General features: G+C 38.7%; 1 protein-coding gene across 1 annotated transcript in view; it reads left to right on the forward strand.

The window, feature by feature from the left end:
- Positions 1–23,743, forward strand: part of col15a1b (collagen, type XV, alpha 1b) — an 87,452-nt gene extending 63,709 nt beyond the window's left edge. Inside the window, exons 18-44 of the mRNA XM_028594003.1 lie at positions 839–976; positions 1,156–1,215; positions 1,316–1,351; positions 1,524–1,565; positions 1,865–1,927; positions 2,553–2,588; positions 3,170–3,253; positions 3,865–3,930; positions 4,833–4,868; positions 5,261–5,323; positions 5,455–5,544; positions 6,271–6,306; positions 6,465–6,518; positions 7,210–7,266; positions 7,550–7,609; positions 8,231–8,275; positions 11,025–11,091; positions 11,322–11,347; positions 12,215–12,313; positions 12,567–12,711; positions 12,857–12,921; positions 13,193–13,324; positions 13,451–13,546; positions 13,780–13,854; positions 19,036–19,233; positions 19,885–20,000; positions 21,569–23,743. Of these exons, the coding sequence (XP_028449804.1) occupies positions 839–976; positions 1,156–1,215; positions 1,316–1,351; positions 1,524–1,565; positions 1,865–1,927; positions 2,553–2,588; positions 3,170–3,253; positions 3,865–3,930; positions 4,833–4,868; positions 5,261–5,323; positions 5,455–5,544; positions 6,271–6,306; positions 6,465–6,518; positions 7,210–7,266; positions 7,550–7,609; positions 8,231–8,275; positions 11,025–11,091; positions 11,322–11,347; positions 12,215–12,313; positions 12,567–12,711; positions 12,857–12,921; positions 13,193–13,324; positions 13,451–13,546; positions 13,780–13,854; positions 19,036–19,233; positions 19,885–20,000; positions 21,569–21,791 (2,208 nt within the window). The 3' untranslated portion in view covers positions 21,792–23,743. The remainder of the gene's footprint in view (positions 1–838; positions 977–1,155; positions 1,216–1,315; positions 1,352–1,523; positions 1,566–1,864; positions 1,928–2,552; positions 2,589–3,169; positions 3,254–3,864; positions 3,931–4,832; positions 4,869–5,260; positions 5,324–5,454; positions 5,545–6,270; positions 6,307–6,464; positions 6,519–7,209; positions 7,267–7,549; positions 7,610–8,230; positions 8,276–11,024; positions 11,092–11,321; positions 11,348–12,214; positions 12,314–12,566; positions 12,712–12,856; positions 12,922–13,192; positions 13,325–13,450; positions 13,547–13,779; positions 13,855–19,035; positions 19,234–19,884; positions 20,001–21,568) is intronic.
- The last annotated feature ends 1,014 nt before the right edge of the window (positions 23,744–24,757 follow it).

The raw sequence follows: 24,757 nt of genomic DNA on the forward strand, positions 1-24,757 counted from the left end.
TCAAAGGTCTGCTTGTCAGGTCGGTCCCCGGGGTTGCTGCAAACCGCACGGTTAAAGAGGAGGCCACCACTTCCCCTTTCGGGGTGTCCCCGCTCACAGGGGTAAGCGGCAAAAAAGAAGAAAAAGGAAAAAAGGAAAAAAGTCTTCTAAAAGAGCAAAAAAAGACTTTTTGGGTCACCTTGCTCAAGACGAACACAGGTGGTTTTATTTTTATTTTTTTTAAAAGCAAAAAGTTAACAAGCAAACAAAATAAATGAAAAAAATGAACAGAGTTCAATCACTCAAAAATGCTCTAAGACACAGGAGGTCCCTACAGCAAGGGAATCGGTCAAGAGAGCAGAAAAGGAGCTTTTGGCAAAGCACCCATTTTTAAACAAGGTGTGTTTTATCACATTTGTTTCACCTTACATGGCAATACAGTCTTAAAGCAAGCATCAGGTTGGATATACGTAGAAACCATCTCATATGACGATATTTCCTATATGCATATGCATGTTGCTATCTAACATAGAATCTAACGGCTCACAAACCTCACACACTCACAAATCAAAGGCAGTATTATAGTTTCAAGAGCAGAAATATATTTTAGCTGTTTTTGGGTCAACTCATGTCAAAAGCAGAAGCACAGTCTCCACTGTTCTTGAGCTGATACATTTCAAAAGCAAAAGTATAGTTTTAGCTGTTTTCTGGATTAATACAAATACATTTCAAAAAGCAAATATATTACAAAAAGCAGGAGTATAGTTTTTAATTGTTTTTTTTGGATTTTCACATACTCTCGTTCAACAGGAAGAAGGACAACTCAATGTCAACCAGCTTTTTCTGTTTATCTCTTCAGGGTGAATGTGGGTCTGTGGGTACAACAGGGTCCTCAGGGCCACCAGGGCCAAGTGGTCCACAGGGGAAGAGAGGCCCATCAGGTCCCCCAGGACCCCCTGGCCCTCCCGGACCTCCAGCAACCAAATTCTTTGTAGAGGTGACGCCATTTCATACCAAATATCTACGCACACAAATCACTGCTGTTGACTAATCCATATGGACTTACTCTACTTCATTTCATGAGCCAATAAAGAGACAAAACAGGTTAATTTAGAGCAGAGAAGAGCGAAGGATGGCTGTTCAATGTGTAACAGCAGGCTGTGTTTTTATTTCTAGGATATGGAGGGATCTGGGAAGACTGACATGCTTATTGGAGCTGGAGTCAGAGGCCCACAGGTCAGTGCAAGAGTGTGTGCGTTTGTACTGTACTGTAGGTGCAACTGTGTGTATTGTTTCATATACAGTAAGTGTTTTCTGTTTTTGGTTTTTTTCCCAGGGTCCCCCTGGCATACCTGGCCCACAGGGACCTAAGGTAATCTATTTATAAAAATGCATTATATGTACCCATTATGCTTGCAGAAAGATAGCTATTATTCTTTTGTTTACATATGTATGAGTCCTCAGTGAGTAGTGTGCCATGCATGCACTTTTTATTGCTCCGTCTTGCTCAGTAGTTGACGATGCTCTCTCATTGTCTTCTGTAGGGTGAGGATGGAGCCACAGGTGCTCCAGGGCTTTCTGTCAAGGTAATTCTGAAATGGCAACGTTTTAGATTTCTTTCTCATATAGTACATAATATTCTGTCCTTTTGGTTCAGTCTTTACTGTTTATATTTGTGGTCAGTCGATGTAAAATTTAGAGATCTAGGGCTACTTTTAGAGCTTTAGTCTTTTCAGTGAGGGATACCCATGAAAAGAAGTTCTCATCATTTATGCAAAAGAAGAATAAGTATATTACAAATTATGTCTGCAACGTCAGTCACAGTGAAATCACTTCAGCTATGTGCATCCTTTGAGTTCCATCCATGCTGTGTGTGTGATTGCAGGGTGAGCCAGGAGACCCAGGACCAGAGGGTATTCCAGGTCCTGCTGGACTACCAGGTGCTAGGGTAAGTAGCTTACACAACAAATGTGTTGATGATTCATACATGGTTTTACATTTGCAGTTATTGGTTGCATAGTAGAGGTGGGGGAAAAAATCGATACAGCATACTGTATCAATACACAGCCGGCAAGTATTGATCTTTTATGACATATGTGTTGGTCAGTCTGTCTGCTTGACAATCACATTTTGCAGCAATAAAATTGAAGTGAGATGAACAAACAGAGAAATGTATCTTTTTAGATAAAACAGATGTTGACAAAACTGTCCTTTCGGGAAAAATCTGAAGTTGGAAAAAAGGAAATACATTGCAATATATCGCAGAATATTGCAATATGTTTAAAATTGCAATAAAATATCGTATCGTGACAAAAGTATCGGGATGATATCGTATCGTGAGGCCTCTGGTGATTCCCACCCCTATTGCATAGTGGTTTTTTTATGGTGCATCCTTCCTGGTATACAGAACTGAACTATGCACAGATACTATAACTGTTCCAGTCTGAGTGGGATGATGTGTAAAAATAATTTATATAAACCTCCTTTTCAGATCACCCTTAAGCATAATATGCTTCTTGATAATGGTTAACAACACATGAATAACTTTTAATTTCTTTTTACTCTACAAACAGGGGGCCAAAGGAGAAAAAGGCAATGAAGGACCCAAGGTAGGGTTGCTGAAAACATAATATGTGGATTTTAACTGATACCTACGTTTTAAAAATTTCTTCAGCCAAGGACCCCTTACAAGATAGAGAATATACCGGGGACCCCCTTATGTTTGTCCCTTGGAATAATTTTATGTCGCTTATTTTTTACACTTCTATATAGTTTTAGTTGTGTCAAAGAGCAACAAGAGAAATGTATTAGAAAGATAAGATTTTGAAAATTATAGATTTATGAGATTATAGAAGTAATCTATGAGACTATTACAGATTGAAATATTTTAATATTATTTGTAACGATGAAGTCACCAGGTGGCCATTAACGTTACACAACTCCAAATGATTTACAACCTTGCTCTGTAACTGCTGCATGTGTAAATAAGCAACAGTTTGCTAACAAGTTCTCCATATCAACTTAAAAGTTAATGAAATGTCAACTTGTTTCCGCTGCTCCCGAGTGGCTAAAAAATTAGCTATGGCAGGTAAACTTCCCTGATAACTCCTTGCTTCCTGCCAAGCCAGATGGCCTGCCCCTTTACTGTTTCATAATAATGACTAATTATGATATGTTTTGTCTTCTATAGGGTGATCGAGGTGTTGATGGACTCAGTATCCCAGGACCACCTGGGCTTCCTGGACCTCCTGGACCTGTCATTAATCTGCCAGATGTACGCACGCACACGCACAACCACACACACACACACACACACACACACGCACATCAAATTACATGTAGTTGAATGAGGAACGTTGATACACGATTGAACATTCAAAAATGATTTGCCACTGTGCAGTGTTTTGCATTCCCTTGCAATATGTTTTGTGTTCCCTCCATAGAGGAAGGCTGTGCTGTATTATGATTTTGTATTATGTACTATGTATTAGAACACCGCTGGTTGTCACCACAGGACGAGTGGGCACACCCTAACAGTAGCTGTAACTAGCTCCGGTGCAAGTCTGTATCATTGCTGCCAAGGCTGATTGAGACAGACTGTAGCTGTGATTATGACTATAGCCATATCATATCATATCTGATGGATGTACCGCGGGTACAAATCCCATGTGGCTTAATGATGCTTTCTCAGCTTATGTTAATCGGTGTAGTAAAGAGTCACAATAACATCCTTAAAAATAACAAAAATAAAAACCCATTTTCTACCATTTAAAATATGTAGTTTTGTCCTTAATAAAGACCCTATTGAATGAATTTTACAAATCTCTAAATATGTAAAACATGCAAACAGTGCCCACATTTAATCATTGCATATTCTGTCTACAGCTGCTGCTCAACGTTACAGACGGTATCTTCAACTTCACAGAGATCAGAGGACCACCAGGGCCCATGGTGCGTAGCACTAAGCTATTATGTATATATGTATATGTCTTTTAAAGGTCCCATGGCATGAAGATTTCACTTTATGAGTTTTTTTAACATTAATATGCGTTCCTCCAGCCTGCCTATGGTCCCTTAGTGGCTAGAAATGGTGATAGGTGTAAACCGAGCCCTGGGTATCCTGCTCTGCCTTTGAGAAAATGAAAGCTCAGATGGGCTGATCTGGAATCTTCTCCTTATGAGGTCACAAGGAGCAAGGTTACCTCCCCTTTCTCTGCTTTTGCCCGCCCAGAGAATTTGGCCCACCCATGAGAGAGAGACATCATGGCTTTCAAACAAGCAAAGTGGCAGTTGGTCAAGGCCACACCCCCGCCCTCCACCTTGCCCCCCCCTCCTCTCTCCTCCTCAATAGCATTTAAAGCTACAGACACAGAAATGGCACAAGGAAAGCTCATTGTGGGACTGTCTCTAGTGGTTGTAATTCTGCACCAAGCTGAATTTCGGGAAAGAGACTTCAGATACAGTATTAGGGGACCACTAAGGTCTATAAAAAAGCATCCAAAGTGCACCATGTCATGGGACCTTTAAGGTGTTACCTGCCTCCTTCTGCAAATGTTTGAATGCAAACAGACAACAGCAGATAATGAGGACAGAACCTGGATTACCACTTCTTAAATGTATGACATCAACAGTTCAGAGAGAATTGTCAGTTACATAAATAGAGATTTGAGCTACAATACAAGGAGCCGATACTTTACTGTTGCAAAAGCAATGCATTTGAAGTGCTTTGGCTGCTTTTGTGTTTGATGAGCATGTCATTAACCCACCTCTACTGATTTTGCCTGCATCTGTGTTTACGTGTACATGTGCATGTATGTGTGTGTGGATGTGTGTGTTTTGTCTGCGTGTTGCAGGGCCCTGAAGGCTTGCCTGGCAGAGCTGGATTTCCTGTAAGAGCCATTTGCTACACTACCTTATGCTGAACATTTGTATCACCTGATGACTGAGTTATGAATATTTGATATAAGTGTATACATGAGTATTTTGCCGTTTATGAACAAAGATGCAACAATAATTTGAAAGCAATGTAACATATTCTTTTCCAATTTTGCTTTTGCTGCCTTTGGGCTAAACAGGGTAGGTATGTTATTGCCACGGATGGTAGTTTATTTCTTTTAGGTTACTTTAATATAATTTTAGGCCTTCATAAATCCAGACCAGGACCCATGAACTATTTTTTGTGTGAGCTGTAGAATCCACAAATCTACAGCCTTCCTTTTTAAAATGCTATCAACCTTACTAAACCGCCCAACTTACTCCTGATACCCTTTCATCCCTCCAGGGCCCCAGAGGACCGAAGGGAGACATTGGCCCTCCAGGTGTCCAAGGACCCGCAGGGTACAAGGTGAGGACTAGACAGAATGGGGATTGTTATAACAAATATCATGTCACAAATACATGTTGAAAAATGTCTAACAAATAATACTGTTTATGCAGAAATATATAACCGCTTTAACCATTCCTCTACACTTATAGGGAGAGAAGGGAGAGCCAGGGGTGACAATTGCTGCTGATGGATCCCTCTTATCAGCACCAAAAGGCCCCCAGGGGCCCAAAGGCATCAAGGTACCAGACAAGAGATCCATTGCCCCTATCTGGCTATACCTTACCCAGTAACCTAGTGGTCAATGACAGTAAGATGATGCATCTAATAATGTAACCCCGGAAAGTCATTTTTATGCCCTGGTCCCTCCATGCTACACCACAGATACTCAGTTTTCCACAATAATAAAGAGTCAAAGTCTACCTGCACTGCAGTATATCAACAGCAGTCACTCAACCAGTCCAAGACACACATTTGAGTTACTGGATAAGATAAGCACACAGAAGGATGAGGAAATTTAAAGATCGGATGTCAGTATTTCTTGCCAACTCAACTGGTGTTTTTATGGCTGTTATAATTCAATAAGATTCCACAGCTAAATTGAAATATTCTAAACTACTTTACCCCTCCTGCCTAAAGAAGTCAAGGTCAAAACTTTCTGTTTTATTATCCCTTGTAATGTACCTCAATTGCTTCCAGTGTTCTAGTTATTGCACAACACTGCAAGTGCAGCTGGGTGACACAAGAGTCAAAACACCAAGACACTAACTCACTTGAAATCCTAAGCCCGAATAAATACAAAGGAGCTCAACTTTTTTGAAGACTTGAATGAAGACCAAATCTGGGGTTTTGTAAAGATGGAAATATTCTTCAGTTGTTCTAGAGAAACATGCTGTCTTTGAAATCTCATACCACATCCTCTTCGTATTCTCATGTGTGATTTTGCTGTTCTGCTTTGTAATGCATAGGGTGACCGAGGGTTCCCTGGACCTGCTGGACTTATGGTGAGTTCATATCAAATAGAACATTAAAATCTACAGACTTGTTAATTAGGACAAGCTCAATACAAATCTTTTTATTCTTGTTGTTATGAACTACTGTGGGAAACTGCTAAGTGAGGAATTGATGTTTGTGTACATCACTGTGTTTCTGTTTATGCCAGGGCCCAATAGGACCATTTGGACAAAAAGGAGAATATGGTTTCCCCGGTCGCCCTGTGAGTACCTTGTATTTGTTGTATATTTGTCGGAAATGACCATCCCTTTGTAGGTAGAGAGTGTACTGAGGTACTGCTACTCAAAACTCGATGTAAAAAATGCATGACCCCAATATATTCTTTATCTAATATATTTCTTAGTGCCAAGAGAAACCTTTCAGTGGGGGACCTTCCACACAAAACATGCAGCACTTCTTGCAGTCTTTAGTTGGCTAGTACTCAAATGATATATTGCACTTGTACAGAGTACATGTACTGGTTATAGAAAAAATAAACTACAAGAATTTGTGCTAGTGGCAGACACAGCCCATTAAAGTACACGATCAGTGATCTGTTATTAACACTTGCAGAGCTCCATGTGTCACTCAATGCTTCGCCAGGCTCATGAAGGTACGCTAGGCCAAGGGCCGAAATAGGAGAGCACACCAGTTTATGTGCTAAATAATGATGAATTAGAAAATCAGACCAGTAATATTAATATAAACATCATTGATCCATCTCTACATGTAAAAAAATGACCCAAAGTACCCCAGAACTCCTCGCAACTGTTCAAACGTGGAGGATGTCAGCACCTCATGCTTTAGAAGACATGCCTTTATTTGTCCCGCAAGGGGAAATTCACATTTATAAAATATTTGTAGTACACACTGTACACAAAGCCTGATGTGTTTTAATCTTTCTCTTCCTGTAGGGCCGATCTGGTATGCCTGGGAGGAAAGGGGACAAAGGAGATGCTGTCGGCCTACCGGTAAGAGGAAAAGGAAAGAAAGGAAAAGATCTGTGATTTTCTTGTTGTTGGATCCCGAATCAATAATGTATTTAACATTTAAGACAGATATATTCATATACCTACAAATAAGACATACACGAATGTGATGCTGATGTAACTAGTAGCTGATCGTTTGTTTACATTAGGATCATGGGTTGTCCGTTCAGTTAGTTTTCACTTCACTTTGAAACTGTGTGCTGTCTGACTGTCTCATAAATGAGATGGGGCACTGACATTGATGTGATAATATTCTCTCTCTCAGGGACCCCCAGGTCCTCCGGGCCCAGCTGGACAGCCAGGAAAAATTATTGGGCTGAAAGGAGTAAGTTTCCATCTGCTGCTTTTTATTTCTCTACTTTGCCATTTTCAGTTGGACTGGGGGGATGATACACAGCCAACGCTTTACATTGCAATATTTAAAAGGCTGGTCTCACAGACATATGTTAGCCATAGCTTAAAACCAGAAAGGTTCTTTATATTGATGATCTGCATTATTAAAACAGGTTTGGCTTCCATAGAGCATCACTGAACATGTGGATGTGCACTAGAATTCGGAAAAGTATGACATTGGCTCCAGTATTCACAGATTTTTTTCAAATTGTTCTACACGCCATTGAAATCACTTGAAAGATGCTATAAGCTCATAAACCACATACAAATACAAAACATATAATTAAATGTTGTTTTGGACCCCAGGAAGATTAGCTTGTCGTCTAGGTGTCAGCTAATGGGGATCCTTATAATAAAACTAAATTAATAAACTAAACTAAACATATTGGCTTAGACAAAAAAAGATCAGTGATTAGGAATAGGTAGTCTGTGGAGCACCACTATCATTGGAAGCCAGTTTATTTGTGTGTGAATTCATGTCTGCTCATCTACAGTACAGTGTTTGACCTGACTCATTTAGTCTGATTACACTGCTCTTCTTTGAATTTTAAAGACAGTGTTTCCGGTGCGCCCCAGACCGCACTGCAAAAAGGGACGAGTAAGTCTGAGTCGGACCATCTGATTGGTCTGTTTCACTTTGAAATCGGACCATCCGGTGGTTCTGTTGGTGTGTGGGTGTGGCAGCATGGCAGCTCTCTGGTCTGGGCTACAAACAGCTCCTTTACCTGTATTAATTTTCTCATCTCCTCCCTCTTGGCTCTCCTACTGTCCTAATGATCCTTAAAAAGGCTACATGTCTGTGGTTCTGGCCCCATTTTATCAGGCGTTAACATTCCTCTTGTATGCAGGTTGTATCTAAACATGTATTTCACTATCTTACCTACCTGACACATATTTGTGGTTGGATCTACATGCAAAAATGATTGTAAGTAGTTGCCAGATGTGGATGAAAAATGCATAAGCCAATGTAAATGTGATGTGGCTATTCCAATCTTCGCTGCATATTGGGTTTTCTGTGTGTTAAATCCAATCTGATCACCCATGACGAATGTTAATGCCCAGTGTTAAAGGGGGTCTGAGCCTGAATCCTGCTTGCCTCGTCTGTCCTTACCTCAACATCTCAGGCAAGAGGAAGCACTGGTTAACCTCTAATTGACATTATTGATACTCTTCTACTGTATGTACATCATAGTCAATGCCAATTCACTTTTCAGTTCAATCAATTAAAAAAAGGAATCTATAGGGGATATTTTGCAAAGATTGTGGCCATGACAGGCTATTTCAGCTTTTATTTATTCCAAAGAAAGGCTCCTTCCTTAATTGATTGTATTATACGTCTTTTTTGATATATGTGAGATATATCAAACTTTGGCCTGCCTTTCATCAGGTAGATAGAAATGTTTTCAGAAATGTACAGTCTGTTCTCATGGTGCAGGGTTTGTTGTGAGTTCTGCTTGTAAACTTTCTGTTTGAAGTGTTCAGTTCTCTGGCCTCTGGTGACACTGCAGCTTCTGTTTCACTGAATTCCAATCACGTAAACTGGTTAAATCGGGGGTTATATACACATACACACATTCTTATCAGAATACCAGCCACAATAGCTGTGCAAAGTTCATTACAATTGTCAAATTCTGCCAAAGTCTGATTACTGGTTGGATGTGGAATCTGATGGAAATATATAATTTTATAAAAATCTACCTATGGAGGTTTGATCTAAGAATTATGATTGGAATTTGGCCCTTCAAATGTCACTTTTGAGGTTTGAGGTGTGGTGACGGGCTCCTCCATGTAAAATGAATCTCTAAACTTTCATCTGACTGATGAGTGAATGGGAAGTCATGACACTATCATGATTAAGTGTACAGTAGGTCACATCCAATTCTTTTTTTTAGAATTAACAATTTTTATTTAACTTAACACACAAAACATACAATTTGCAAAATGAACATATCACCCCCCCCCCCCCCATCATCACCACCCACCCAAACAAAAATCAAGAAAAAGATGACACAGTAACTACATCATTCAAGACCATACAACAACATAATAACAAAATAGACAATAAACTATAACGCAAAGAAACATATGCATGCAGAAATTACAACACGCTAAGCCCATCATCATACATGTCTCTCTCGAGCACAAAGCTCCCTAGGAGCCCTCCAGAAAGCTCAAGTACATTCCCCATTTTCTAGTGTAGACATCCAATCTGGGAAACCGTTTGTATGACCCATGTTCATGGTCCAATTTTTTCAAAAAGCTTAAATTGTTGTTTAGCCTACAGATTTATACGTTTTAAAGACACATTTCAAATCTCATTGGGTCTTATATTGCCTGGTTAGTTATTGAAACTCTCAAAGCAACTGTATACATGAATATGTGAGCAACCACACATTGTTTTAAATCTCTCACTTCCCATCACTGTGAAACTTCCTATGTAAACGGGAAGTAGTCAAAAAGTTTACAGTTAATGTGTTTATTTTACATATGGATTATTGTAGTGCCTATGCTTCCCTCATATTATACACATCACATGTCCATACAAATTTGTCTTATGGAGTCAACATGCAATGACACAAATCTTTGAATTTGTGACATGTACAAATCCTCACAAGCTGACAGTTGAGTATCGTGTAACGTAATGCTGATGACAAGGGAGTGCAGGGCTATCTTTGGTCTTTTTCTTATGACTGAAGGCTACATATTGCATCTATTGGAACGTTGCCTTAACACCCTCTAAATGTAATTTTCCTTTAAAATATATTTACAAGTTGCAATAGATAACTGTCAATGCGATGTAAGGGCACAAAGTGTCATTAAAGGCAGCAGTGGTCAAGGTGTTGTGTGACAGGGGCCTCCAGGAAGTCTTTGACTGGAGTAACTTACTGTAAAACACATTCACCCATCTTAACAACAGGAACAGTTTAAATGCACTATCATTTATTGATGCAGATCTGTTTTAGAAAAACACATTTGAACCCTTTTCCCTAACCTTTTGTATTTTAACCACCACAGCCAAGAGAATGTTGTAAGACAAGGTTGTATGTGCAGCTGTATCGAGCATGCATCCATTGTATTTAACAGGTGTTTTTGCAGTGCTGACAGTGATGGCTTTTTCTATCTGTGTCTTTTTATTACTGTGTTTAACATTCTTTACAGATTTTAAAACTTTCATTCAATCTATGTGTTGAGCACATAGACACATGCACGTGCCTGCTGTCTCAATGTGCTGGTATCCTTGTAATGTTAACCGCTCTGTGTGTGTGTGTGTGTGTGTGTGTGTGTGTGTGTGTGTGTGTGTGTGTGTGTGTGTGTGTGTGTGTGTGTGTGTGTGTGTGTGTGTGTAGGAGCCAATGAGACGGGAAGAGTTAGCTAAAGGAGACAAAGGAGATGTGGGAATACCTGGAGAGCCTGGTAAGACCTTTACAACAGACATCCCATTTAATGCCATTGACTTGCTCTCTCACCTAACACTTGGGTTCCCATTAAAACCGAGGTATAGGTTTATTCATTCGGTTTTAATTGGAACCATATATATATATATATATATATATATATATCATGTATCTTATCTTCAGGATTTTTTTAATGGTAAATGACTGCCAGAACTTGTATCATTTATGTCTCCTCATTTTTCTTCTCAGCACCCGGGTTTCCAGATGGAATTGTGGTGAGTACTGATTCAGCATACAGTATAGAGCTAAAGCTAACGTGTCAACGAGTTAGTATTTATGTCATGTTAAAGGTGCACTGATCAATAGTTTACATGAACATTGGATCAATCACTATGTCATGTGTGAAGGGGGACGCTAGCAGTGGCAAACCCACCGAGAATGATCACCAGACTCTGCAGTTCCCCTCAGCTCTACCGAGCAGTTTATCGTCTCTCAGCTCATTGTCATGGCCCTTATCTTAGGGTTTTGCTTCCCCCTCACCGCTCTCTTCAGCTTCATTTCCAGAAACAGGCAGCTTCTTTCAGCTATAAACCACTGTATGCTACATGCCCAGTAGCAAACAGCAGACAGACACAGTTAGAGACTAGCTGGTGAACAAATGGAGCATCTAAGGAGCCAGACATTTCCCCTTAGTAGTTGATATATAGACCATGAGAGCTAAACAGGACCTAAAATTGGACTTAATTCATCAGGTGGCCAGAGCCACTAGTACAACAAATGCTATTGTTGTTCATTGTATGATTGATGTGTAAATGGGCAACTATTTGCCTACACATAATAATTGCACAACTAGTAATACATATAATAATATCTGCATCCAAGTGGTCAAAAAAAATACTACGACATACTGCTGTTTTTGCAATGAAACAGCTGTATGAATTGATATGATTCTCATCCACGTTGCTAACATGTTTGAGACTGTGGTTTGCACAAACAAGTAGGGATATAGTTTGAGAGAGAAAAAAAATCAAAGGAAGGAATCAGTATTGACAATGAAATAGGCTTCTGGGTCCTCCTGAATTTGTCTTTAGATGGCGTGTGGTTGATCTTCAGTATTTGTCCCTTTTTTGTGGATCTCTCAGGGTGCAAGAGGTGATCAGGGATACAAAGGTCAGAAGGGAGAGAAGGGTGAGGATGGTCTGCCTGGTCCTCCAGGACTGCCTGGGAGGTCAGGACTTGTGGTAAGTTCTAATAATTATAAGCTACATCCAGAAAATACTGTTCCACTTAGTTAGTAATTATTCAGGTATTGGAATTATGAATTGTAATCAATGCCTCAGATCACATGACATATATATATATATATATATAATGTTTGCTGAGTTTACTGCTGTTGAATATCTTTGAGGTTGCGTGTACCACAGAGTGAAAATGTTCACCTGAGTAAAATAGTAAAAAGCAGTGAGGAATTACTAGATGACTATGTTCCTGTAGGGTCCAAAAGGGGAGTCGATCGTGGGTCCTCTAGGACCTGTTGGTCCTGTGGGCGAGCCTGGGGCCCCTGGGTTCGGACGACCTGGTCCCAGAGGGCCGCCTGGTCCTGCTGGACCCCCAGGACCTGCACCCGCATATGGATCTGGTATGTGAATGTGAAGGCGAGAGAGAGATGGAGACCTCCGCTCATACCCATAAAAGTATATGTATTACACGTGAGTCTGCCTGGAGCCGTTGTCTTGTATCCGTTAAATGTATTTCTGACATGTTGTCATCATCATCATCATCAGGTGTCAGTATCCCCGGCCCTCCTGGTCCTGCCGGCCCACCGGGATCTCCAGGATATGCCAATCCGGTAAGGTAGCTGCCATTTAGCAAGGCACTTTACCCTTAATCTGCTGTTTTTTCACTTGTCAAGGGCTGTCTTGTGCACTACAAGAAATATACAATACTTAAATTTAAATTTTTGTGAATTTAATGACATTGTCTGACTTATTCTACCATAATTTGTCTTAATATTGAGACTTGTTGTAAGAAATGTCCAGAACAGGTGTAATTGTGGTGTAGGTACATTGATAAAATGACTATTACTAGTAAATGATGCTGTGATTGTTGTGTATGTTCAGGTAAGTATCTATAAGACGAGCCACTCTCTGAGCAGAGATACTCACCGGGCTGCAGAGGGAACCTTCGCCTACGTGTCTGAGAAGGGAGGAGAGCTCTATATCAGAGCGCGCAACGGCTGGCGCAAGATCCAGGTGTGTGTGCGTATATGTGAGATGTGGATCAATGTGTCAATAACCTGATAAAAATGGACTTGACTGGGGAAATCAACGTGGGATCATAGCTCTTAACCAGATTCTGTATGTGTGTCCCCCTTTCAGCTCGGAGAGTTAATCCATTCGGGACCTTCCCCCTCAGCAGCGTCTCAGACCCTCAGCAGAACACTAGAGACCCGACCACACAGGATCCACAGCCAGGTTTACACACACACACACACACACACACACGCACGCACACACACACACACACACACACACACACACACACACACACAGTGATTAACACGCAATACCAAATCTGATAAGACCTGTTCCTGTTGTGGTCTTAAACTGTCGGAAGTAATGCATACATCTTTGGAAACACCTTTAAATATATCCTTACATTTAAAACTACTTTACAAAACACACTGATTCCTGCTTTTGTGGAACAGGAGCTTCAAGAGGGCAGTCGAGGATATCAGCCCAGCTATAATGTACTACCACAGACCTTCAACGCTGTACCTGGGGTGAGTGTAACAAACACACACCTACTGACACATACATACATACATGCACACATAGGTCCTTTGAACAAGGCCTGCTGGTTGTACCTCATAGAAGACTAGTTCCCAGGCTGTGGAATAGTCTTCCTCAGGGACTCAGGTCAGCAAACTGAAGACCTATCTCTTTGCTAAATGTTTTTGTGCTTGAGCCATGTGCTCTATTTTGAGTAGTGACGCCTCTAATTGTTCTGGTGTAATGTGTATATATGTATAATTCATAATACATTTATTATTGTTATAATAACACAAATACACACAATATACTGTATAAAAAGCTGCTATAAATCAATTGTAATGTGTTATTGTTCATATTACTGTCTGTAATTGTAACAGCAGCTGGTCCTTCAAGCTGTAATCAAGCTTTGCATTGGCTTTGATGTTTAATTATCACACAAATAGCCCTGGTAAACTTCCCATCGAATAAACCTCAAAAAAAGCCTAGAACAATAAGTGGTATCAATATAATGACCTCACCTTGAGCACCAGAAAAAGTGATAAAAAGGCATAGTAAAGTTTTTCGAAAAAAAGTCGCATTATAGTATGTTAAAAAAAAAGATTTAAAAAAGACACAGTATAGTATGTCAAAAAAAATCATGGTATAGTATGTCTAAAAACAGTGATTAAAAAAAAGGCATAGTATATTTTGTTGAAAAAAGTGATAAAAAGTCATAGTATGGGTCCCCTGGTTAGCTCACCTGGTAGAGCGGTTGTCCATATATAGAGGTTTACTCCTTGACGCAACAGCCGCAGGTTCAACTCCAACCTGCAGCCCTACGCTGCAGGTCGTTCCCCCTCTCTGTCTCCCCTTTCAAGTGTAAGCTGTCCTATTCAAATAAAGGCCTACAAATGCCCAAAAAAATAGTCTTTAAAAAAAAAAGTGATACAAAAGTCATAGTATAGTATGTCGAAAAAAAGTGATAAAAAAGTCATAGTAGAGTATGGCAAAAAAAGTGTTAAAAAAGTCAGTCATGTTAAAAAAGTGATAAAAATGTCATAGTATAGTATGTTTTAACAGGTCATAGTATAGTATGTTGAAAAACGGATAAAAAAAAAGTCATAGTATAGTATGTTGAAAACTACATTTATCTCTCCAAAATGGCAGGATGGGAAAGAGACTGACAGGAACACAAGTCTTCTCTACATCTACTCTTCATTCCTTTAGCATAGGTCTTGACACTAATTGCACCCTATAGAATTCAAACACTGAACCTTCTGTCTTCCAACCATTCTCTTATCACTCTAAGCTATCCTACCTGACAGAAAAGTTAGGGTTTGGGCACATTTGTCTCTTTTACTTGGTATATTGGACCTTGAAACTTTCCGATACATATAATATTTTAACACTTAACGTTCTGTTTTCCAATCATACTCTTATCTCCATAAGCAATCTGACCTGGAACAAAAGTTATGTCTAAAAAAATTCATAGTATAGTATGTCGGAAAAAGTGATTAAAAAAAAAGTCATAGTATAGTATGTCAAAAAAAAAAAAAAAAAAAAAAAAAAAAAGTCATAGTATAGTATGTTGAAAAAGTCATAGTATAGTATGTTGAAAAAAGTAATAAAAAAGTCATAGTATAGTATGTTGAAAAAGTCATAGTGTAGTATGTTGAAAAAAGTGATTAAAATGTCATAATATAGTATGTTGATAAAAAGTGATTAAAATGTCAAAATATAGTATGTTGAAAAAAGTGACAAAAGTCATAATATAGTATGTCGAAAAAAAGTGATAAAAAAGTCATAGTATATTATGTTGAAAAAGTCATAGTATGGTATGTCGAAAAAAGTGATAGAAAAGTCATAATATAGTATGTTGAAAAAAGTAATAAAAAAAGTCATATTATAGCATGTCGAAAAAAAGTGGGAAAAGAGTCATAGTATCCTATGTCTAAACAGGTCATAGTATAGTATGTCAAAAAGTGCATTTATGTCTCCAAATTAACAGGCTGGGAAAGAGACTGACAGGAACAAAAGTCTTCACTACACCTACTCTTCATTCTTTTAGCATAGCTCTTGATACTAATTGCACTCCTTTAGGATTCAAACACTGAACCTTCTGTCTTCTAACCATTCTCTTATCACTCTAAGCTATCCTACCTGACTGAAAACTTAGGGTTTGGGCCCATTTGTCTCTTTTACTTGGTATATTGGACCTTGAAACTTACCAAAACATATAACATTTGAACACTTAACCTTCTGTTTTCCAATCATACTCTTATCTCCGTAAGCTGTCTGACCTGGCACGAAATTTATGTATGAAAAAAGTCATAGTATAGTATGTCGGAAAAAAGTGATAAAAAAAAGTCATAGTATTGTATGTCGAAAAAAAGTGATAAAAAAAATCATATTATAGTATGTCGAAAAAAGTGATAGAAGAGTCATAATATAGTATGTCAAAAAGTGCATTTATCTCTCCAAAATGGCAGGATGGGAAAGAGACCAACAGGAACACAAGTTTTCTCTACATCTACTCTTCATTCCTTCAGCGTAGGTCTTGAAACTACTTAAAAAAAAGAGTTATAGTATAGTATGTCAAAAGGTGCATTTATCTTTCCAAAGGAACAGGTTGGTATAGGGACTGACAGAAATGCAACTTTTCTCTACATCTATTTTTATTCTTCATTCCTGTAACATGGGTCTTGAAAGTCATTACACCCTATAGGATTTGAACACTCAACTTTCAGTCTTCCAACCACTGTCTTATCACTCTAAGCTATCTATACATGATACAAAAGATGTGTTTTTGACACATTTGTCTCTTTCACTTAGTATATTGGAGCTCAAAATTTACCAAAATATGCAAGCTTCGAACACTCAACCTTCTCTCTTCTAATCATACTTTTATCGCCCTAGGCTAACGGAGATGACACAAAATTCATGTTTTTGGCATATTAGTCTCTTTCACTTGGTATATTGGGCCTCAAAACTTACCGAAACATATAAGATTTGAAAACTTAACCTTCTGTCTTCCAATCGTACTCTTATCTCTGTAAGATATCTAACCTGACACAAAAGTTTTATATGAAAAAAGTCATAGCATAGTATGTCGAAAAAGGTAATGAAAAATTCATAGTGTAGCATTGTCGAAAGAATTGATAAAAAATTCATAGTACAGTATGTTGAAAAAGTCATAGTATAGTATGTTGAAAAAAGTAATAAAAAAGTCATAGTATAGTATGTTGAAAAAAGTGATAAAAAAGTCATATGTTGAAAAAGTCATAGTATAGTATGTCGAAAAAAATTATAGAAAAGTCATAATACAGTATGTCGAAAAAAGTAATAAAAAAGTCATATTATAGCATGTCGAAAAAAAGTGGAAAAAGAGTCATAGTATAGTAAAGTGCATTTATGTCTCCAAAAAGAGGGAAAGAGACTGACAGGAACACAAGTTCTCTCTACATCTATTCTTCACTCCTTTAGCATAGGTCTTGAAACTACTATATGATTCAAACACTGAACCTTCTGTCTTCCAACCATTCTCTTATCACTCTAAGCTATCCTACCTGACAAAACAAGTTAGGCTTTGGGCCTATTTGTCTCTTTTACTTGGTATATTGGACCTTGAAACTTACCGAAACATATAACATTTGAACACTTAACCGTCTTCCAATCATACTCTTATCTCCGTAAGATATCTGACCTGACACAAAAGTTATGTATGAAAAAAAGTCATAGTATAGTATGTCAAAAAAAGACACAGCATGTCGAAAAAAAGTGGGAAAAGAGTCCCAGTATAGTATGTCAAAAAGTGGATTTATCTCTCCAAAAAAAACAGGTAGATATAGGCAAGGCAAGGCAAGGCAGCTTTATTTATATAGCACATTTCAGCAACAGGGCAATTCAAAGTGCTTTACATAAAACATGAAAGAACAGTTAAAACACAATTAAAGACAATTTAAAAGACAAGACTAAATTTTACAGTGCAGTATAAGAATTTAAAAAACAGAGATAAAATACGCAAATAAAGAGCAGTTAAAACATTTAAACATTACCCATGATTGACAAAAACTTTATAGTATACTATTTCTTTTTCGATGTGATTTGTCACCACAAAGCTTAGTTCTTTTTTCGGCAAACCTTGCAAAACCTGGTACAGCCCTGCAGACAAAAATCTTTTAATAGTAAGGAACTTGTTCTTAAACTATTTTATTTCTTCTGCAGTCTGTCTCTAAATAGTCTAGAGCCTCTTTAAAATGTCATTGACTATTTTTGTAAGGGGTCCAGAGCCGCTTTAAAGTGTCATAGAGTATTTTAATTTCTTTTTAGGCCTTCTGCCTAAATTAGTTAGTTAGTTACTTACATCGCAAACAATCCCGTCCATATTTCTGACTCATCTCAACCACAATGTATAGAGAGTGACAGGAACACAACTTTTCTCTACATCTATTTTTATTCTTCATTCCTGTAACATGGGTCTTGAAAATTATTACACCCCAACCTTCAGTCTCACAACCACTGTCTTATCACCCTAAGCTATCCGACCTGACATGGATGTTGTGTTTTTGACACATTTGTCTCTTTCACTTAGTATATTGGACCTCAAAACTTACCGATACATATGAAATTTGAACACTTAACCTTCTGTTTTCCAATTATATTCTTATCTCCATAAGCTATCTGACCTGACACAAAAGTTATGTCTGAAAAAAGTCATAGTATAGTATATCGGAAAAAGTGACAAAAAGTCATAGTATAGTATGTCAAAAAAAATCATGGTATAGTATATTTTAAAAAATGATTAAAAAAAGTCATAGTATAGTGTGTCAAAAAAAGTGATTAAAATGTTTTTAACATGTGTTGTTGGAACATATAGGATTTGCACACCCAGCCGTCTGGCTTCCAATCAAAATCTTATCACCCTAAGCTATCTGACCTGGCACAAAGTCTATGTTTTTGTAAAAAAAAAAGTCATAGTATAGTATGTCGAAAAAGTGATTAAAAAAGTCATAGTATAGCATGTCGAAAAAATTAAAGCGATAAAAGAAAGTCATAGTATAGCATGTCGAAAAAATTAAAGCGATAAAAGAAAGTCATAGTATAGCATGTCGAAAAAAGTCATGTTACAGTGTGTCAAAAAGTGCATTTATCTCTCCAAACCGACACGTTGGGATAGAGACTGACAGGAACACACATTTTCTCTTTCCCAGCTCCATCTGGTAGCATTGAACACCCCGCTGAAAGGGGACATGCGTGGCATCCGTGGGGCAGACTTCCAGTGCTACCAGCAGGCCCGCTCCATGGGGCTAACAGCCACCTACAGGGCCTTCCTGTCCTCACACCTCCAGGACCTGTCAACCATCGTGAGGAAGGTGGATCGCAATGACATGCCCGTAGTTAACCTCAGGGTGAGTGAGGGTTTCACTATCGTGTTCACGTGTTTTTCTCAGTCATGATTCTTATGCAATATTTCTAACCTTCAATTTGTTTTACCATTTCTTGGGGTTAAGGCATGTCAGCCACTGTGTTCCTGCAGGTTTAAAGTTACACTGAGCAATCGTTATAGATGGTTTGTTTATTGTTGACATCATTCATCCTCCTCTCCTCTCCTCTCCTCTCCTCTCCTTTCCTTTCCTTTCCTTTCCTCTCCTTCCTCTCCTCTCCTCTCCTCTTCATTGGATTTGTTTATTTTTGGTCCAAAATACAGTAAGAAAAAAGAGACTCATATTTTATTTAACTTTATGTCTGCGTCTGCAATGTTGGCCATCTGGCTAACTGTGCTCAGGGTGCTGGAAGTGTAGAGCCATGCCGGTTCTGGAAGGACATTCCTATGATGGACAATTTGCTGGATTTCAGTCTTTTGTGGGCAGTAGGGGGCCGTTATGCTCTGTCGGGGAGGATGGAGAGTTGCTGGTTAATTTTTTAGCACATTTCTATTTGTTTGACAGGTTTTGTAGATTTTTGCGATTTGTGATTCTTCTCTGAAAATGGTCCAAAAAAGGGACTTTGAAAACCAAAGCAAACCTCTCCTCGCCTTCTCTCCTCTCATCTCCTCTCAGGGTGAAGTGCTGTTCAGTAGTTGGATGTCCATCTTCTCTGGGAATGGAGGCACATTTGACCCCTTCACACCCATCTACTCCTTTGACGGACGCAACGTGATGACGGACTCAGCGTGGTGAGTGTGTATGACTTGTGTATGACTTTACCAATCATTGGCCTCCATGTGTGCCAGATGTTGCAAGTAGGTACACAATGCCCCAGAGAAGAGGATACGGGGAAAGAGACCAGCCAATGTGTTGCATTAGCCTGACAAGCTAACAGTGTCAGCAAGGGATGACATAAAGACAAAATATAGCTTCAGATTTGGGGTTTTGATCTCAAATCTGGTAATACCATTTTGGTTCAGGATGCCTGAATAACACAGGCATGGAACAGAGTGAGACCTCTCACTGCTGTAACATCTTTCGCACATGCGGTAGCTAGGTAAGGATCATATCAGCTAGCTGTTTGTTTCTACAACTTCAGTAGTACAAGGCAGGATTAGCTTCTTCTAAACGAGGGCACACTTCCAACTTTGCCTAGAATACCTGCAGAACAGAGACATGTAAGTGTTGTAGCTAGGGGGCTAAGCGAGCATCTGGAATGCGTAGCTCCAATGGTGCCATTTTGATGCTAACAAGTGATTACCCACCGTTAGTATTCCATTGACTGCCATTCATTTTGACGTCACTTTGACAGCGAATAACTTTACATCTGAAGCGTTTAAAGACTCTATTTGTCCGTTGTTCATTTTTAAAGAAACACGACAATGTATAAAAGGCTCCATTACCTTGTACCTCACGTTATGGCTCCATAGCAGACAGTTTATAAAAATAGGCTAACGATTGTGTCATAACCAAGCGACTTACTGTCGCATAGTAGAGGAATTACCGTATAGTACAGGAGAAGCTTGCAGGCAGTTTGGACTTACGTTAGCTGTTTAGGTTTAATTACTGATGTTAACTAGCATTTTAGTTAGCAATATTTAGCCTGTGCCCATGTTATCTCCTTACATATACCTACGCTCTCCGTCTCTGTAAGATTGGGAATGATTGAGATTTCTCTTGGCACAGCTACCAGAAGACTTACAACTTTCAGACAGGTTGCTCACGTCACATCTACGTTGTCTCTGTCAGTTGGAGGCTGCGCAGTAACGCTCAGCGCTCACGGGAAAAGTGCTTCTAATATCCTTCACTGGTCTCTGTCCAGAGCAACGGGGTCTGTTGGTCCAGTTTATATATGTCAATGGTTGTAGCAGTGTTTTGCCATTCAGAATGAGCTAGCATGCTACAGTTAGCCACCTCTTTTCGGCTAGTGACCTAAAAAGCCATGCCGAATTTTGACCAGCTCACTCGGAGACAGAAGGCAGGATACATTCAGAAACCCGTATCTCACTCAAAACAGCATGGATGTTTGTTTTTTTCAAAGTTTGTATGCGTGTGGAAGCACCAGAGACACAAAATAACACCCCAAATCCCAGAAAAATGTATTTTTTCATAATATGGGCACTTTAACACTTGTCAATGGAGAGTGGCCAAACTCTGTACAAATGAAATGTACAAGTGTCTGGTAGGACCAGGCTAACAGCAAGCAACTTCATCACTTAAATGTGTCTCTTTTCTAATCTACCTAGCTCTCATTCTGATTTAGCACAGTGGCAGCCCATAACTCCACTCACTACGTCTCTCCCCCTCTTCCCCACAGGCCAGAGAAGCTGGTATGGCACGGCTCCAATACGGTGGGCATCCGTGTGACCACTAACTACTGCGAGGCGTGGAGGACGGCTGACATGGCGGTGACGGGCCAAGCTGCGCTGCTGCAGACAGGACGACTGTTAGGACAACACACCCGCTCCTGCTCCAACCACTACATAGTGCTGTGTATAGAGAACACATATGTGGGGAACACGCATCAAAGGAGGACCTGAGGAGACCGAGGAAACACACACACACACACACACGTTAACACACATGCAGGCGTGCTGAAAGTGCAAGAGTAGAAAATGTGACACAGTGTCACACACATTTTCATTCGAATGGGAAACACATGCAGGCACATGCACACATTATGATGACATATCACTGCATTTAAAAATTACTTTCAATTACACAGACAAAAGGCACTTTTGTTTATACATGCAGAGAAAATACACCCACGTCACATGCAAAAGCATGCGCCTACACTCGAGAACACATGCAACGTGCACACACATTTGAGTTCCTTTCACTTTGTTTAGTTTCATCTTTACTTTGTGGGTAATCCAACAATTTATTATGTTGCCATGCATCCGTCCTAGTCAAATTTTGTATTATTTATATGCACTATGAATATGTAACAGCACAGAATCATCACACAGGACATGTACAGTACAGTATGTGTTGTTGAAGTGAGAGATGACTCTGGCTATCAGGTTCTGACACAAGCTGATCTGAGAAGAAATGAATAACTTAACAGATCATTCCCCTTAACTGCAAATCGGTTCTACTTTATATTTTTTGCTGATCATTTTCCAATGTATGTCATAGTCTTAGATTTTTTTTTTCTTAATATTTTTCCTACAGTTCCATGCAGCCATTGGTTTCCATCCATTTCCCCACAGTATCAAGTCTGCATTAGAGTTCTTTTCAGTGTAATATTACTGTTGCATGGTGATGCAGTTTAGGTGTGGCCAGACCCTACAGGCAAAAACATTTATTTTTCATGCCCTGGTCAATTTTAAAGTTGTTGGGCTATTTTGCTTCCATAATCTGTTTTTTTTTCAGACTAGTGGAAAGAAATACACATTTAGGTGTTTATTTTACTACATTTTGTCAATTTGCATGTGCAGATTGTTTTCAGAAGGGTGTTGTTTTCTCAAAAAATATTCTCATACTCTGAGCAGAAATCTCCACTTCAGTAGTACTTACACATCACACATTCCAGCTGCATTCCTATTTTCTGAAAGGTTTTACAGAGTAGTCTGTAATAATAATCATTCATAGCCTGATTTATATCAGATTTTATTTAAAAAAATATGGATTTGTGAGTGATAAAAAGAGAGGGAAAATTCCCTCTGTAAAACCCTTTGACTCTAATATGTCAACACAATGAAAGAAGAATTTTGAACCTGGCTTTGTCCAATGTTTACATTTCTGTTCTGGAATTATGGATTTATGCAAATGAGCGCATATTTCATTATATAATGCATAATTTGCATATTTAAACATTCCATTAAAAAAAATTGTCATACAAAAAAAATAAATCTCGTCTTAATGTAAGTAATCAACTCGGGAAGTTTCATGATACCTATTAGTCCAAATGTGTACACTATTCACCTGTCGTGTCTTGGATTACCTCGGAACAATAAATTCTGACAAAAGTAAAGTAGACTTGATGTTCACTGTGATGAATTAAACACCTAAAACAAATCAACATGTAGGGAAAGAGATCAAACCTGGCTGGTTAGAACCGTAAAACATGCATTGGAATGTCTTAAACAAACAGCAAGGATTTTTGATTAGTAGTAAATGGGACTATGGGCGTTTGAGTAAATATGGTCCATTTACAAATTTCCATTTGTGTTCGTGTGTGTCATTTAGGATGGTGATTTCTAGGCAAGGGATGAGGCTGGCAACATTTTATATTTCTGATATGGTCAACAAACCTAGTGAAAAGACCAAAAACAGCTGGTCACTGCAGTTTTTAGCCAACACCAATTAAACAGGAGGAAATAGAGTGTTTGTTTGGGACTATTTTTCAGTGGTGGATTAATAAACATTTGGTGCATCCGCAGAACGATGTATGTGTGATTGAGTCAAAATGAACTACAGTGTGTGTTCATGGTAATGAAGGAACATGTCACCCAGTGCAACTCATTGATGTGTTTTTAATAGTTTTTGGACAACAATGAAGCTCAATGGCACAGAGGAAAAAGATACAAACACACACACACACACATAATAATAATAATAATAATAGTTATTAGCAGGATCAGTTCATTATTGGATTTGGTCTTTAAATGGGATTTGTTAACAAACAGGAAAATATAGAAAGTATGAGCACAATGTGAACCATTTGGAATACATACTGTACACACGTAATGAGATATGTCTTTTGTCAGACGTTTTATTTGAGTGACCCTTTAATGTCTGACATCAGTGTCCATGTCTTACGGTCATATTTTAGATGTAAATACACTGTAGGTAAATGACTTCCTCATAGCAAAGTCAACCAATCACAGCATCACTTATATTTCCTTATTTTTTCAGGCCACTGAACAGCCCAAAAAAATAAATAAAAACAACTGCCTGGAGTTAACCAAAAACATTTTACCACTAAAGTCTTCTCTCTAACCGTTGAAGCTACATTTATTAAACAAATATTAAAAGAGAGTCATGCAATGCTAAACATTTTATATTTTTTTTAAATGAACCAACCCATGTTTACCAAGAACCTTGGGCTACAAATGCAGGAGAGAGTACACGGATAATATCAAAGGCTTAATTCGTAATTGTAGTATGGCGCCGCCTGCTGAAAACTAGTTGACTCGCCAGCTTTGTTTACATTACGTTGCAGTCAGTTTAATGCATCATTAATTGGCATCCCATAATCCAATATGAAGTCCAAATCAGGACAATTTCTTTCCTGTTTTTTGCTGAACTTTAGTCCTGCTGCTTCATAAATGATTTGAACTAGTTTCAACATTAACATCAGTGATTTACTGGTAGGATTAGTTTTTAAAAAAATCAACATGTGATTTGTATTAATTTATACAGTAGCAGGGCGTAGTGTGAAAATCTAGCCAGTTCATTTTCAAATTTGGATGAAGTTGGAACATGTGTATATATATATATGTGTGTGTTGCTATTGTCAAAATGTTGTTTTTTTTTACTCTGTAGAGGTAGATTTTGTATG

The sequence above is a fragment of the Perca flavescens genome, chromosome 12, assembly GCF_004354835.1.
Source record: "Perca flavescens isolate YP-PL-M2 chromosome 12, PFLA_1.0, whole genome shotgun sequence".
NCBI lineage: Eukaryota > Metazoa > Chordata > Actinopteri > Perciformes > Percidae > Perca > Perca flavescens.